Below are 13,521 nucleotides of genomic sequence, written 5' to 3' on the forward strand. Positions count from 1 at the left end.
GAAAAATAGTTGGATGGAACCAGGAAGTTGAAGGGAATGAAAGGGGATGATGCAGCTTTGGAGGTGTGGTGTGGGAAAGGAGCACACCTCAAGGTTATCCTGCAGGCCAGATGCCATTGTAACTTGGAAATATATTACCATTCTTCAATATGACTGGGTCAAAAACCTGGAACTCACAATCTGACAGCACTGTGGATGCACTTTCACCACAGAGAGTGCAGCCGTTCATCACCACCCTCACAATTGCAAATAACAGGAATTGTATTTGCAAATGTTGCCCATAATCCATCAACAAATTATTCTAAAGGATTGGAAATGCAACTATTTTGAATAAGTGAGTTTTGGAGTTTTTTGGTCTTGGTAGAAATCAAACTGAGCATCTTTGAGTGGGTTCGTGAGTGAGTGTTGCTTGACTGTACCATCAGTGACACTCTCCATGTCTTTGTTGGTGACTCAGAGCAGACTGATGTGGCAGTAATTGGCTGCATTAGATTTGTTCTGATCTGTCTGGATAAAATACAATCAGGCAACATTTCATCGTCAGTGATACCCAGGGTTACTCTGATTGCCTGAAACTACTTCAGTACTGCAGCTGGGGTGACACTGAGACTAATAGTTGTTGCTGTATTTAACAGCCTCTGCCATTTCTTGTTAAGTCAATTAGCTTCATTGCTAATCCACCCTAGCCTCCTGCTGAGATCTATGGCTTTGGTGGATCTTAGCAGGAGAGAGAGAGAAAGAGATCGATCATACAAATGGCTGAAAGTGGTTGCAATCATTTTAGCTTCTCGAGCAATGGATCTCTCCCACTCAGCCCCCCATCCGAGGTATTACCTTTGGAAAATCTGTTTGGTTAGATTCACATGAGTAGATTTTGTCCCAATTGATCTTGCCATGTGTATGGCGTAGTTGATTCGGTGTTTTCTGAGGATGAAGTATAAGAATTAAGATGTTTAGAAGGTTGAAATTTTACTGAAAGGGTTTGATTGGGAGTGAACTAAATAATTTTGAGATAAGGCATTGTAGATTTTCTTTTACCAGCTAATAGCAAATGCACCAAGTAAAGCTAAAAGTCCTAAAGTACTTTGTTGGGAAGACACAAGATTGGGCATGTTTGGAAAGAGAGTTGCAGGAGCTCCAGTACCATGGTTTGAAGAGGTTTCTAAAGACATGAAGAGATGCTGAGGGTGTTTCAGATTCCTGGGACAGTACAAAGGCTTTGGCACCAATTATGAAAATAAGGAAAGGGGAGGATTACAGATGAGTGGAAAGTATGAGCTGCAATATAGACCTGGTGAGGTTTGCAGAGACATGGTGTGATGCAGGGAGAGCTAAATACCTAGTTCCACAGTATATGCAGTCAAACACGGATGCTTCTCAGTGTTTGTACTCAAAGTGAACCCCAACTCACACTTCTTCATTTATCCTAATTCACCTCTCTTTTAATTCCTTCCTCTGTCTTGTGGCCAGGTTTACCTCGTTATAATCTGTCGTTGTGGGTTCTGTGTTCCCCACTTTTAAGCAATTGTGGTGTAAACTGGAAACAGAGGTTCCACACAAGAGAGCAAAATAAACTAACAGTTGTATCAGATGTTTCTTCAGTGTCGGATATCAGAGATCAATCCATTCCTTTTGGCTTGTCTTAGCCCCAAAGCACCGTTCACTACTCAAACAGCACAACTGATTTTTGTTTTGCCAGACATCCAATTGAACAAACTTAACAGCTTCCCCTTTCTGAACACTCCAAATCCAAGCACTTTTGTGCTCTGTGTTGAGGAATTTGGGAAGAGGGGAGGGAAAGCCTGCTTAAATAGTAGGGACAGAAGAACATGGCTATTAACTGATTGGAATAGCTGAACATGGCTAATAGCTGGTTGGGACAGTCAAGTAACCAAAACTCTTGGAATTTTGTCCACCCAGAGATGGTGCAACTTATGTTCTGTCTGTAATATTTCTTGTTTGAGTTGCAAGCGCCTATGAGCTGAATGATATGTCTCTTAGAGCAGTGGGGTGGGAAGGATTACTGTTCTCGTGCTCCTGCCCAGGGTGAGGAAACATAATAGGGACAATGCCTGTAACTGTGAGCTCCACTCTTGACCTGCTGCATGCTTTCAGCAACTTTCACCTGCTTCTGCAGGTGGCAAATCTCAAGAAACATGTTTCACATGACAGGTTTCCTGACAAGGTGGTTGGTGCATTTGATTTAGGAACAGAAGAAGGCCATGTGGTTCCTTGAGCCTGCCCGGATCTGATTGTCACCTCAGCTCACATTCCCACCAACTCGGTTGGGACTCGGTGGACAAAGGGCCTGTTTCCATGCTGTATGTCTAATCTAAACCAAACCAAACCAAACTAAATTTCAATAATCTTTCATCTTTATCTGTTCATCTCTTCATGTTTAAGATTGACATCTTTGAACCATTGATCAGAAATATCCAGAAAGCTTTTTACAGGAAGGCTGTCTCTGAAAAGAAAAAGAAATGCTTTGAAATAATTGTGGCTAATTATACATAGACACCCTAGTCAACACATTTTTATCTGTGCTGGCTCTTTGGAATAGTATTCCGACCGCAGCTGCAACAGTGGAAACTCTGCAATTCTGTATCCTTTTGGGTAGTTATCCAATTTCCTAACAAAACTTATTGAAGCTCTCAATACCCTTTTTTTTAACAGTGCATTCAAAACCATCACAACTTGCTGCATTAAAAACAGTTTCTCCTCATTTTCCATCCTTGGTTCTGTAAGTCTGTGTCTTCTGGTTACTGACCAAGGCAGTGGAAACAGCAGTAACTCTATTAAAGGCCTTCACGACTTTGGCACTTTTATTAAATCACCTCTAACCTTCCATGATCTAGGAGTATATGTCAGCTTCTCCTGTCCTCCCATGGAATTAAAGCCCACAGTCCCAGGCACCATTCAAATCTCCTCTTTTCTAAGGTACGGCATCCAGAATTGGTCAGAGTACTCTAGCTGAGGTCAAACCATTAATTATAAAAGATTTAAATTTTCTTTTGTAATCTTTGCCATGAATCCAATGTGTTTTCTTAACTGTCTATGCTTTTCCTCATGTTTCTCCTAGGGGCACAATAGAATTGTTGCATACAGCAGATCTATTTATTTTTCCATCTGCTGTGGCCTTGTGTGGGTTTTGGATCTCGGCAGTAAATGCACTCAACTCCCATCTTCTACTCTGTATGGATTTAGATTGATATCTCCAGAAAACTTAGCAACTGCAAGAGATTTTATTATTGGTGAGCCAACATCTGTTTAGCCTATAAAGTGTTTCAGTGGTAATTGGAAATTTCAGGTCAATATGAAACTCAAGGCCATTGGCCTGGAACATTAACTCTGTTTCTCTCTCCACAGATGCTGTCTAACCAGCTGTGTATTCACAGCTTTCCTTGTTCTTATTTCTGATTTCCAGTATCCCAATTTTTCTTTGATTTTTAGTTCAGATTCGAAAGCTAGCTCAAGGTTAGTTTTAAAAAATCAGTGTAGATGCTGGTTTATACCGAAAATAGACGCAAAATGCTGGAGTAACTCAGTGGGCCAGGCAGCATCTCTGGAGAAAAAGGATGGATGATGTTCCCAAGGATGGAACCCTTCTTCAGACTGAAAGTAGGGGAGGTGGAAAACTAGAGATAAGAATAGGCCAGAACAAATCAGGGCCGACAACAGATGACCAAGGAAGGGTGGAACCCATAATGGCCCATAATGGCCCATTGGGGAAGAGATGGTAACAAAGGGATACAGGGATGCAAACAGTGGAACTAGTAGGACAACTAAGGTGGCGTGGGGGAGGGGGGAAGGAAGAGCGAGAATGCAGGGGTTACTTGAAATAGAGAAATCAATGTTCATACTGCTGAGTTATTTGCTGCCCAAGCGAAATATGATTTGCATGTGGCCCCACTCTGGAAAAAAAGCAGTATCAAATTGTAATTTCACACTGTCCTCAGGGTTATTAAGAAAATACACAGTTCAGTACCCAAAGACATAGGAGGAGTTCCAAGGTGGAAGTGTGGATGCTACTGACAATGGCTCACCAAACATGCCCAGTAATCGCGGAGAAGTATGCTATTATTGATAGTGCCTGTCATTTCCTATCTATTGCTGCAAGCTATATGTACCATGCCATCTGATTCCATAAACATAAATACAATTTTATTGCATTCAGTATTATCTGTAGCTTTAGGTCAGAGAAGAAACTGATGTCCATTTGACTCTACACAAAAACTGGATAATATTTTTGTACAGCCAAGTGACGTCTCAGATTAGGGATTTAGCTTTAAGTATGAGCTTTGTAATATTGCCATGTCTTCCGATATCAGTAGCACTGGGACTTGGAGAGGGAAGTAAAGGAACGTTTTTTTCAGAAAATCAACACAATTTCCTTCTTTGGCAAAAGATATGAACTGACATCCCTTGGGGAAGTGTGGAGAGATGTTTATGACTGTAATCAGTAGAAATTATTCCCAGAAGGCAGAGTCAAACCAGATGAACTGAATCATGTTCAGTAATTTGTTTTTGGGAGTGTGGAATAATCTGTAGTTGTGGTTCTGCAAATATTCAGATTTGTATGATATTCCTACTACATCCAAGGATATTTTGAATATGGCCTCCACTAACCCTACAATTCTCAGATCCCATACTTCCGTTGTGAATGTCCCCAACAACATGCCATTGGCAGTCGAGCTGTCAGCAACATCTTGTCGACTAATCGCATGGGATCTTTCACACTCTGAGGGAGAAGGCAGAGCCTCATCCAAGTGAAGGCATTACCAACAGAGTACCACTACCTTCCATCAGTGCAGTGATTGCTCAGCCCTGAGCCTCATTATTACCGATCTTATGGTGCAGTTCTGCCCTGAGCCTGTAAGGCAGTCCATTAGTGCTGTCTTTCCAGAGGTGCAACACTCTCTCAGAATTATCCTGCCAACAGTGCAGTGCAGAGTCCTGGAGAGCATAGATAGGTGATGTTTCGGGTTGGGACCCTTCTTCCAGGAACAAGGGTCCCACTGCATAACATCACCTATCGATGTTTTGCAGAGATGCTGACTGACCCGCTGAGGTACTGCAGCACTCTGTGTCCTATTGTGTAAACCAGCATGTGCAGTTCCTTGTTTCTGCCTTCTATTCCTTTTGCCTTTGCTAGGTCCTTCTATTACTCTCAAAGGTCCTGTGGCCTTTACCATGTCCCCTGTTCTTATTGCTCTTGCTGTGACCTCTTCTTGTTGCTCTAGTGTCCACTTCTTTTTGTTCTGAACTGCATCCTCCATTCCCTTTGCTCTTGTGTGTCCTTTGTTTTTGTTGCTCTTGCTGTGCCATGGTTTCTGTCGTTTTTGCTGTGTCCTCTATCCCTGTTCCCCCTCTGCATTCCCGTTTCCCTCAAGGTGTTTTTCTCTTGTGTTTCAGGGTTCACACAATGCTTCCCTCTCATTTTCCTCCTGGGCCTTCTTCCACAGATTAATACTTTTGTTACGTATTTGCTGGAACAAGTCGACATGCACATCTTCGGTGGATCTGGTACGTAAGCTGCAAATTTTCACTTTTGAGTTTAAAATATACTAAAATATACTAAAATATACTAAAATATACTAAAAACAAGTAAAATATAAATTATTAAAATGCGCATCTAGGTATAAACAAATGTAACTATATTTTATAAAGATCTTTTCAATAAACAACTTGCTTTGCACAGGATTCTATTAATTTTTCATCAAACCTTTGAATTAGCACACCATCTGTTTTGACAGACCGTGCAGTTTTCTTGTGTCGTGTAGACTTCGGTTAGGGAGAAGAAAACCAGCCAATTTCCTATTGTTAATTGTTATTGAGCAAGCCTTGCCAGAAGCCCCAAGTTAGTAGACATCAGAGGAAGAGCAGGAAAAGACACAGTTGAGATGCTGCATGTGTTCAAGTACTGTAGACAGGCTCACATTGAAAAATTGTTTCTTGGGACAGAACTAACATCTGCAAGATGTCAAACATCACTTAGTACATGGGGTGAAAACTGACATTTGGCAATGCAAAGCATTGAAAGATATTTAAAAGCATGAAGTATTTAAGTAAGAGAAAATAAAAACAAACTGGTTGAAAGGTTAATAATCCCAAAGTTCAGATGTGTGAAAGGTGTTGGCATGAGAACAGATACGGTGGAACTAGAGGAGCTAAAAGTATAGAGGGTAGTTCTTGCAGGAAGGGGTTGTTGTTGAGATTTTCATTGCAGTCCATGAGCTTTTCAATGAATATTCATCGCTCGCCTACTCTCTGAGATAGTGATGAAGAAATTTACAAATGAAAAAGAGTCAGATTTGCAGAAAGTGGCAGTGAGAACTGGGGGGAAATTGGCACAGAAGGTGATGAAACCTCTGAGTTCTGTATGTGTGCAGGAAGCAGCGAAAATACTGTCCAATTTAGTGGGAAAAGTGAAGAATCACAGAACAGTACAGCATATGAACAGGCTTCTCGGCCCACAATGTCTGTGCTGAACATGATGCCAAAACCATCGCTTTTTTACCTGCACATAACCCATATCCCTCCATTCCCTGCATATCCATATGCCTATCCAAAAGTCTTTTATATGCTACGTATTTGCTTCATCCATCACCCCTGGCTGCATGTTCCAGGCACTTACCACACTTAGGTACAAAAAAACCTTGCCTTGGACACCAGCTTTCAACTTTGCCACTCTCACCTGAATGATTTTTCCATCCTGGGAAAAGGATTCTGACTGTCTGCCCTATCTATGCCTCTCATAATTTAAATACTTCTATCAGATCTCCCCGCAGCCTCCAGCGTTCCAAATGAAACAATCCAAGTCTGTCCAACCTTTCCGTGTAGCTAATACCCCTAACATACGCAACATTCTTGGTTAATATTCTCTCTTGCACCCTTTCCAAAGCCTCCACATCTTTTGGAACACACAATACTTCATTTGCAGCCTAACTAATGTCCTATAAAGCTACATCTTGACTTCCTGACTCTTATACTCAATGCCCCAACCTATGAAAGCAAGCATACAATATGCTTTCTTTTAGTGCTCTTTCTACTTATGTTGCCTATTTCAGGGGGTTAAGGACTTGGACCCCAAGATCCCTCTGTACATCTGAAAAGAGTGTTTATTTGTCATGTGCATCAGTGTGATCTAGAATATTGAAATTCTTATTTGCCACAGCTTTGCAGATACATTATATGTAAGAAAAAATATATACAATGAATTCTAAGAAAACTAGACCTTGGTAGAGTAAAAGTATATATGTAAAGCAACCAGTAGAGCAAAGCTGTTAGGGAGGGAGTCCGAGTAGGGCTGCAGCACATTTCCTACAAAGAGACAGGCAGAGCTTGAACCCATGCGTGTTCTGATAACTGAAACCATTAATTTGAAGAAAGTGAATGAGGTTAAAGGAGAGGTTGTTCACTGTACAAACAAATTCAGCCTGGTGAAAGAGGACGATAGTTAATGGCGTCTGACTGGGCTTTTGTTAAAAAGGAAGCTTAGAATCTTCGGCATCTGGTGTGGGATGGTGTAGAGGGATTGGGCATCCATATCCAAACAGTTAGTTGGGGTCAGGAAACTGTCAAAATGGCAGAGGGGCATCACAGGTGTAATAGCTACAAGTGAGAAGAGATGGGACAAGGAGGGAAAGAATTGAAACAAGGAAAGAGAAGTAAAGTCTGTGGGAACATGTGCCTACCAGAATATCCTGCTTGTGGATTTTAGCGTAGAGATAGGAGTGGTTGGTGTAATTTGTGATTGGTGAGATTTGTGGTTGGTGTAATTAGTGGTTGGTGAAATTAGTGGCAGGAAGATCTCCAGAGGTCAGTGACCATCTGGGAGACATGGCCTGATGTTCACAGGTTGACACAGGTTGTACGAGGAGACACCAGAAACTGCAGATGCTGGAATCATGATCAAAACACAAAATGCTGGAGGAATTCAGTGGGTCAGGCAGGATCTGGGGAGTGAATGGATCGGTTAAGTTACAGATTGGAGCCTGAGGACACAGTTAAGACATGCATAAAATTAAATTAGCTTTTGAGATGAGATGCACTTCATTTTCAGACCTCAGGATACGTGACCTTTGAGAAACCTCTAATCTGTGTAAAATGGATGGAATCGTTTAGTGATTGTAGAGAAATTAATGAAGTTTAAAAATAAAATAATGACCATATTAATTATGTTTTTTTCAGCTGCAACAGGACTAATTTCATCGCTCTATGGCTTTTTCCGCAGTTTACTTGCTGTATGTCTGCTGTATGCTCTGTGTATTGGCACTTTAAAGGTAAGCAATTAACTGGACAGTTGAGTTGTTAATTTAGCCATGCCTCAAAATAATGACAGCAAAAGTAATGAATCAAAAACAATAATGCTCTTGGAGTCTAAGGAATCTTGAGTTATGTTGGAAAAGAGCAGCTACTTTTACCCTTTGCCCAGAGATGCTGCCTGACCTCCTGAGTTACTCCAGCACTTTGTGTCCTTTTTTGTAACCAACATCTACAGTTCCTTGTTTCTACTCCAGTTTTACCCTTTGCCTTATTTCCTTTCCTATTCCTACCATTCATTTGTGCATTAAAGAAATGTACATTAGGTTGTAAACCAGAGGATTGGATCAAGTTGTAAAATATAATTAATAGAAGGAATGTAAAGAGAGAGAGAGAGTGTAAATAAGGAGTTGTAAATCGGCCAGGTACAAATTGGAGAGTATATATTCGAAGTTGAAATTTGAATGACACATCATTTGAAAATTGTGGAGTATAAGTAAAGTGGTGGTTAAATCAGGAAGTCGTAAATCAAAAAAAATAAAATTGGGTTGTAAGTTGTACAAAATTGTCCCTTTTTACGCTCTGAGTTCTATATAACTAATTTGTTTGTACATTTTGAATTTTTGGCAATATTATGGAAGTGATGCAATTTGCAAAGCTCCAGTTTCAACTCTGGGCGAGTGATGATCATGGTTAGACGTAGGCAGAGTGTGCTGGCTACTGCTATTTTTGCTGGTGTGAAGTTTGGCCTCATTGGTATTACATCACTAAGCTTGAGCCACTGGGCAGGAACATTTTGGTTCTGGAAGAAGGAAAGCAGCCAAAATCAACATCATGGTTGGAGTCTGAACATAAACAAAATAAATATGTCAGGATGTGCAAATCACTTTACTGTCAATTAAGTACTTTTGAAGTGCACTCACCATTGCAGAGTAGGAGAAGTAGCAGCCCATTTGCACCAATACCCATAAACAGCTTAGATGGAGCATCTTGGTCAGCATGGATGAGTTGTACTGAAGGGCCAGTTTTTGTGCTGTATGATTCTATGATTCTATTATCTTGATCTAATACACATTATTGCGATGTTCAGGGCTAAAATTTGGCCAGATTTGCATTTATTGACCATCACCACCACATACTCTGCAAAGGTACTGTAAGCTTCCATTCTGAACTGCTCATTGTGTTTTGATTCAACTGAGTAACTTAATCAAACACTTCAGACAGCAGTTAAGAGACAACCTCTCTGATATAGAACTAGAGTCAGATGTGGATCTTACCAGGGAAGTATGACAGGCTGGTCAAAGACACGAGGGCATAAGTTTAAATTGAGAGGGACAAAATTTAAAGGAAATGTGCGGGGCAAGTTTTTTACACCGAGAGTGATGGGTGCCTGGAATATACTACCAGGCAGGGGTGGTGATTGTGGCAGTTATGATAGAAGTTTGTTAGAGTATTCAATGGCATGTTGAATTCCTTTAAAATGTCTAATCTGGCCAAATATTGACAATTAGCCAAAGACCTGTTGGTTCACCAAAACTGCCTCTTACCATAATGGGCAGAGTAATTTTTTTTTCCAAAGACTGAATAATCTGCTGGCAATGTCATAGACTGGTATAGATGCAGTATACAAACAGGCTTTTCAGTCCACAGAGTTCACATCTACCATCCATTTACATCAATCCAACTTAAAAAAAATATAGAGGGGGGAAATCATTTTGGAAAATCTGACACTGACCTCATCAAGCTGTTGAAACCAGTTCAGGAGAATACATCTCCTGGTGTTTGATGAATGATGTACAGAGGTCTACGCAACGGGTAGGAGAAAGGCCGCAGGGGAACAGGAATATAATTATTAGGTTCATTAGGAATGTGTGCATATGCACCACATGTGCGCTTAACATGCCTGACAATAATGGTCGAATTTAAACTCCCAGTCCTGCTATTTATTTCAAAAAGAGCGTCAGCAACCTCCATGCCAACAGCCATCACATTTGAGAGGCTCTCTTATCTGAGCAAACCGAGCTGTCTAATATTCAGCTTGTTCTTATCCGCAGAGAGTTTAAACACATCACCAGCCCTCCCCAGTCTGCTATTCTGGCATAATCTCTGTATGGGGAAGCTATTGAGAACTTTTAACTATTTTATAGACCTCGGTCAGCTGTAAGTTGCTGAAACTAAACAAAATACGGTCCTTGAGACAAATGGAATAGATAAATGAATGTTGGAGTTTTGAATTAAACAAGTGAGGATGTAACAAGAGACAAGATATTTCTCTTTGTATTGCAGGGACCTTGGGATGCACAGCATATTCCAACCCTATTTTCTGCTTACTGTGGATTGCTGGTTGCTTGTTGCTATCACCTCAGCAGACAAAGCAGTGAGCCCGCAGTGTTGGTGTAAGTCATTTTAATCAGAAATCTCATGCTATTTGATGATTGTGGCGTTAAAGGTGGGTTCATCCGAATGAATCCTTGATCACATCAGCCTAGTCTGCAGATATAAACCACTAATGACTAGATCGATGAGCATGTGGAGCAGGGTGGATCTGTAATTGACTGAAGTTGGTCTGCTGTGAACCCCTCTTTCAACAAAGACTATGTGGTTTCTTACAATACAACCTCACAGGTTCCTTATGAGCAGAAACATATTCTTGTTATTTTAGTGCAGTGAATAAATGCATCTGAATAATTTTTCATGTATTATTGGGGGGTATATGCTGCTGATTTGTACTGAAAACTAAACTAAAAAAATGAAGGAGGTTAAAGCTGGAGGGGAGCTTGCTGTTGTGACAGGAAAGCTTCTATTAACTATATGCCTGAGGGACACAGCTTGACCATGCACCTTATTTTGAAGATGGAGTGAGTATAAATAACAAAAGTTATTAAGTGTGTCTTTCAAATACTGAGATCGAGCCTTCAAGATACCATTGAAATATGTTATAGTTAAAAGAATGTAATAAATAGCTCAATAAATTTAAACTAAGGCCAACCATTCAAGCTATATTGGCTCCACCATTCAATAAGATCATAGTTGACCTTTCACCCTAGTGTCATTTTCCTCCACTATTCTCTTATTCCATTAATCCCTTAACATCTAAAGATCTAACGATTTCTGCCTCAAATATCTGTCTCACCATACCACTCTCGAGTAAAGGTTTCCAAAGATTCAGTAACCTTAGAGAGAAGTGATCTTTTTTTTCATTTCAATTCCAAAGGGCCCATCCCCTATTTTGAGACTGTGACCCTTGATTTTAGTTCCTCAGCCAAATTAAATGTCAGCTCTTTATTTACCCTGCCAAACCCGCTGAGAATTTTGTAGACCAAATAACATTGTTCGTCATGCTGCTAAATTCAAGAGAATTCAAAACAATTGAAACAATTGATCCCATTAGGCCCTGGGGACTAACCCACCATAATTCTCTGCAAGATCCCCAAAACTACTTTCTTAATCTCAAACTGCCCAAAATGCCCAAACGGGCATTTAGCCCACTGTCACTTCGTGTTTTAAGACCAAGATCAATAGATTTTGGTAAGGTAAGCAAACAAGGGAAATGGAGCAAAATGTGGGTAGAAAGTTTTAAAGTTTTTCAACTGAATTGTACTGCCATGTCACTATGTAATAAGGTGTTTTGTTTCACAACAGGTCTCTCATTCGGTCTAAATTGACCAATGAATTGGAAGTTCAGGATCCTGAACATCCCCTGTCAAAATACAAGGATGTTCTTCCTGAAAAGCTCAGGAATTCTGTGGTATGTATTCCATCTTTTGATTAGTCGTTGAGAGTGCTACTTCGACAACACTGCTAGTTCTGATTGTGAAATAAAACATATTGGCTTTTATATGGAGTTGGATCTTCTGACTGATTCTCAGTGGAATAGACTAATTTTATTTCAAAATCAGTACAGAATGATACAAAATGTCAGAGGGTCAAATTATGAGAGTGGGTTGCATAATCCAGTTTACTATAGAGACATAGCGTGGAACAAAGACATTCGTCCCACTGAATCCAGGCCGACTAGCAATCACCCATATACTAACACTATCCTACACACTAGGGACAATTTACAGTTTCACCGAAGCCGATTAACCTAAAAAACCTGTACATCTTTGGAGTGTGAGAAGAAACTGGAGCACCCAGATAAAGCACATGTGGTCACAGGGAGAACATGCAAACTCCGTACAGACAGCACCCATAGTTAGGATCATACCCGGGTCTCTGGCACTGTAAGGCAGCAGTTCTACCGCTTTGCCAATGTGCTGAATTGAAGTTTAGTTCAGAGATAAAGCATGGATACAATCCCTTCAGCCCACTGAGTCTATGTTGTCAACACCATTTCTATGTTATTCCACTGCCTACACATTAGGGGCAAATTTATAGAGGCCAATGCGAATGTCTTTGGGATGTTGGAGGAAACCAGAGCACCCGGAGGAAACCCATGCGGAGAACATGCAAACTCCACACAGACAGCACCCGAGATCAGGATCAAACCCCGCGTCCCTGGCGCTGTGAGACAGCAGCTCCACCAGCTCGTCTTATATTCAACTTGAGTGTAGAAAATTTGGGTGAAGAATGATTAAGCGTTGGGATGAGATAGACAGAAAAATTTACTTCTGATGGTGGAGTCCAGATCTTAGGAAATATTCCTTCACACAGAGGGTGGTGGAAAGCAACAACTCTTCCGCAATTAGGTGTTGAGACTGCGGTCCCACTGAAAATTCCAGACCTGAGATTGCTAAGTTTTAGTTAGTCACTAGCACAAGTGTGCCCGTTGGGCCCGTCCTCGTAGGGTTTCCATTGTAACCGGGAGGATGGGAGGGAGGGAAGTGGGAGGGAGGGGGGGGAGGGGAGGGGGGAAGGGGGGGGAGGGGGATGGGGAGGGAGAGGGGAGGGAGGGGGGTGGGGGGGAGGGTCTATTTTACTTTAAAATAAACAGCGTTCTTTGTTGAAAAGGAAATAAACTTATCTATAGAGCATCAGCTTTTTTAAAATAAATAAAATCAAACTTAATGAAAATCACATTCCTCATTTTAAATAAATGTCTTTGTTATAAATGAAATCAAACAGCAGGAGAGGCGACGGCGACTACACCTCCCGGCGGTCAGCGCTGCTGGGACGGGAGGGAGGGTGGGATGAGGGAGGGAGGAGAGTGGGGAGGGAGGGGGACCTCCCCTTTTCCCAGTACTCTTCTTTCCCAAACCACCAAGCCCCCTGTTGTCCCCCTCCCCAGTCCCCATTCTCAGACCCCCCCATTCTCTCTCC

General features: G+C 41.2%; 1 protein-coding gene across 1 annotated transcript in view; it reads left to right on the top strand.

Moving 5' to 3' along the window:
• The window catches only part of LOC144590961 (pecanex-like protein 1), a gene marked incomplete at its 3' end in the record, with an annotated part of 85,148 nt that extends 73,138 nt beyond the window's left edge, over positions 1–12,010 (top strand). Inside the window, exons 14-18 of the mRNA XM_078395326.1 lie at positions 3,080–3,251; positions 5,413–5,523; positions 8,191–8,282; positions 10,549–10,658; positions 11,905–12,010. Of these exons, the coding sequence (XP_078251452.1) occupies positions 3,080–3,251; positions 5,413–5,523; positions 8,191–8,282; positions 10,549–10,658; positions 11,905–12,010 (591 nt within the window). The remainder of the gene's footprint in view (positions 1–3,079; positions 3,252–5,412; positions 5,524–8,190; positions 8,283–10,548; positions 10,659–11,904) is intronic.
• Positions 12,011–13,521: the final 1,511 nt, after the last annotated feature.

This window comes from Rhinoraja longicauda, unplaced genomic scaffold (genome assembly GCF_053455715.1).
Source record: "Rhinoraja longicauda isolate Sanriku21f unplaced genomic scaffold, sRhiLon1.1 Scf000429, whole genome shotgun sequence".
Lineage (NCBI taxonomy): Eukaryota > Metazoa > Chordata > Chondrichthyes > Rajiformes > Arhynchobatidae > Rhinoraja > Rhinoraja longicauda.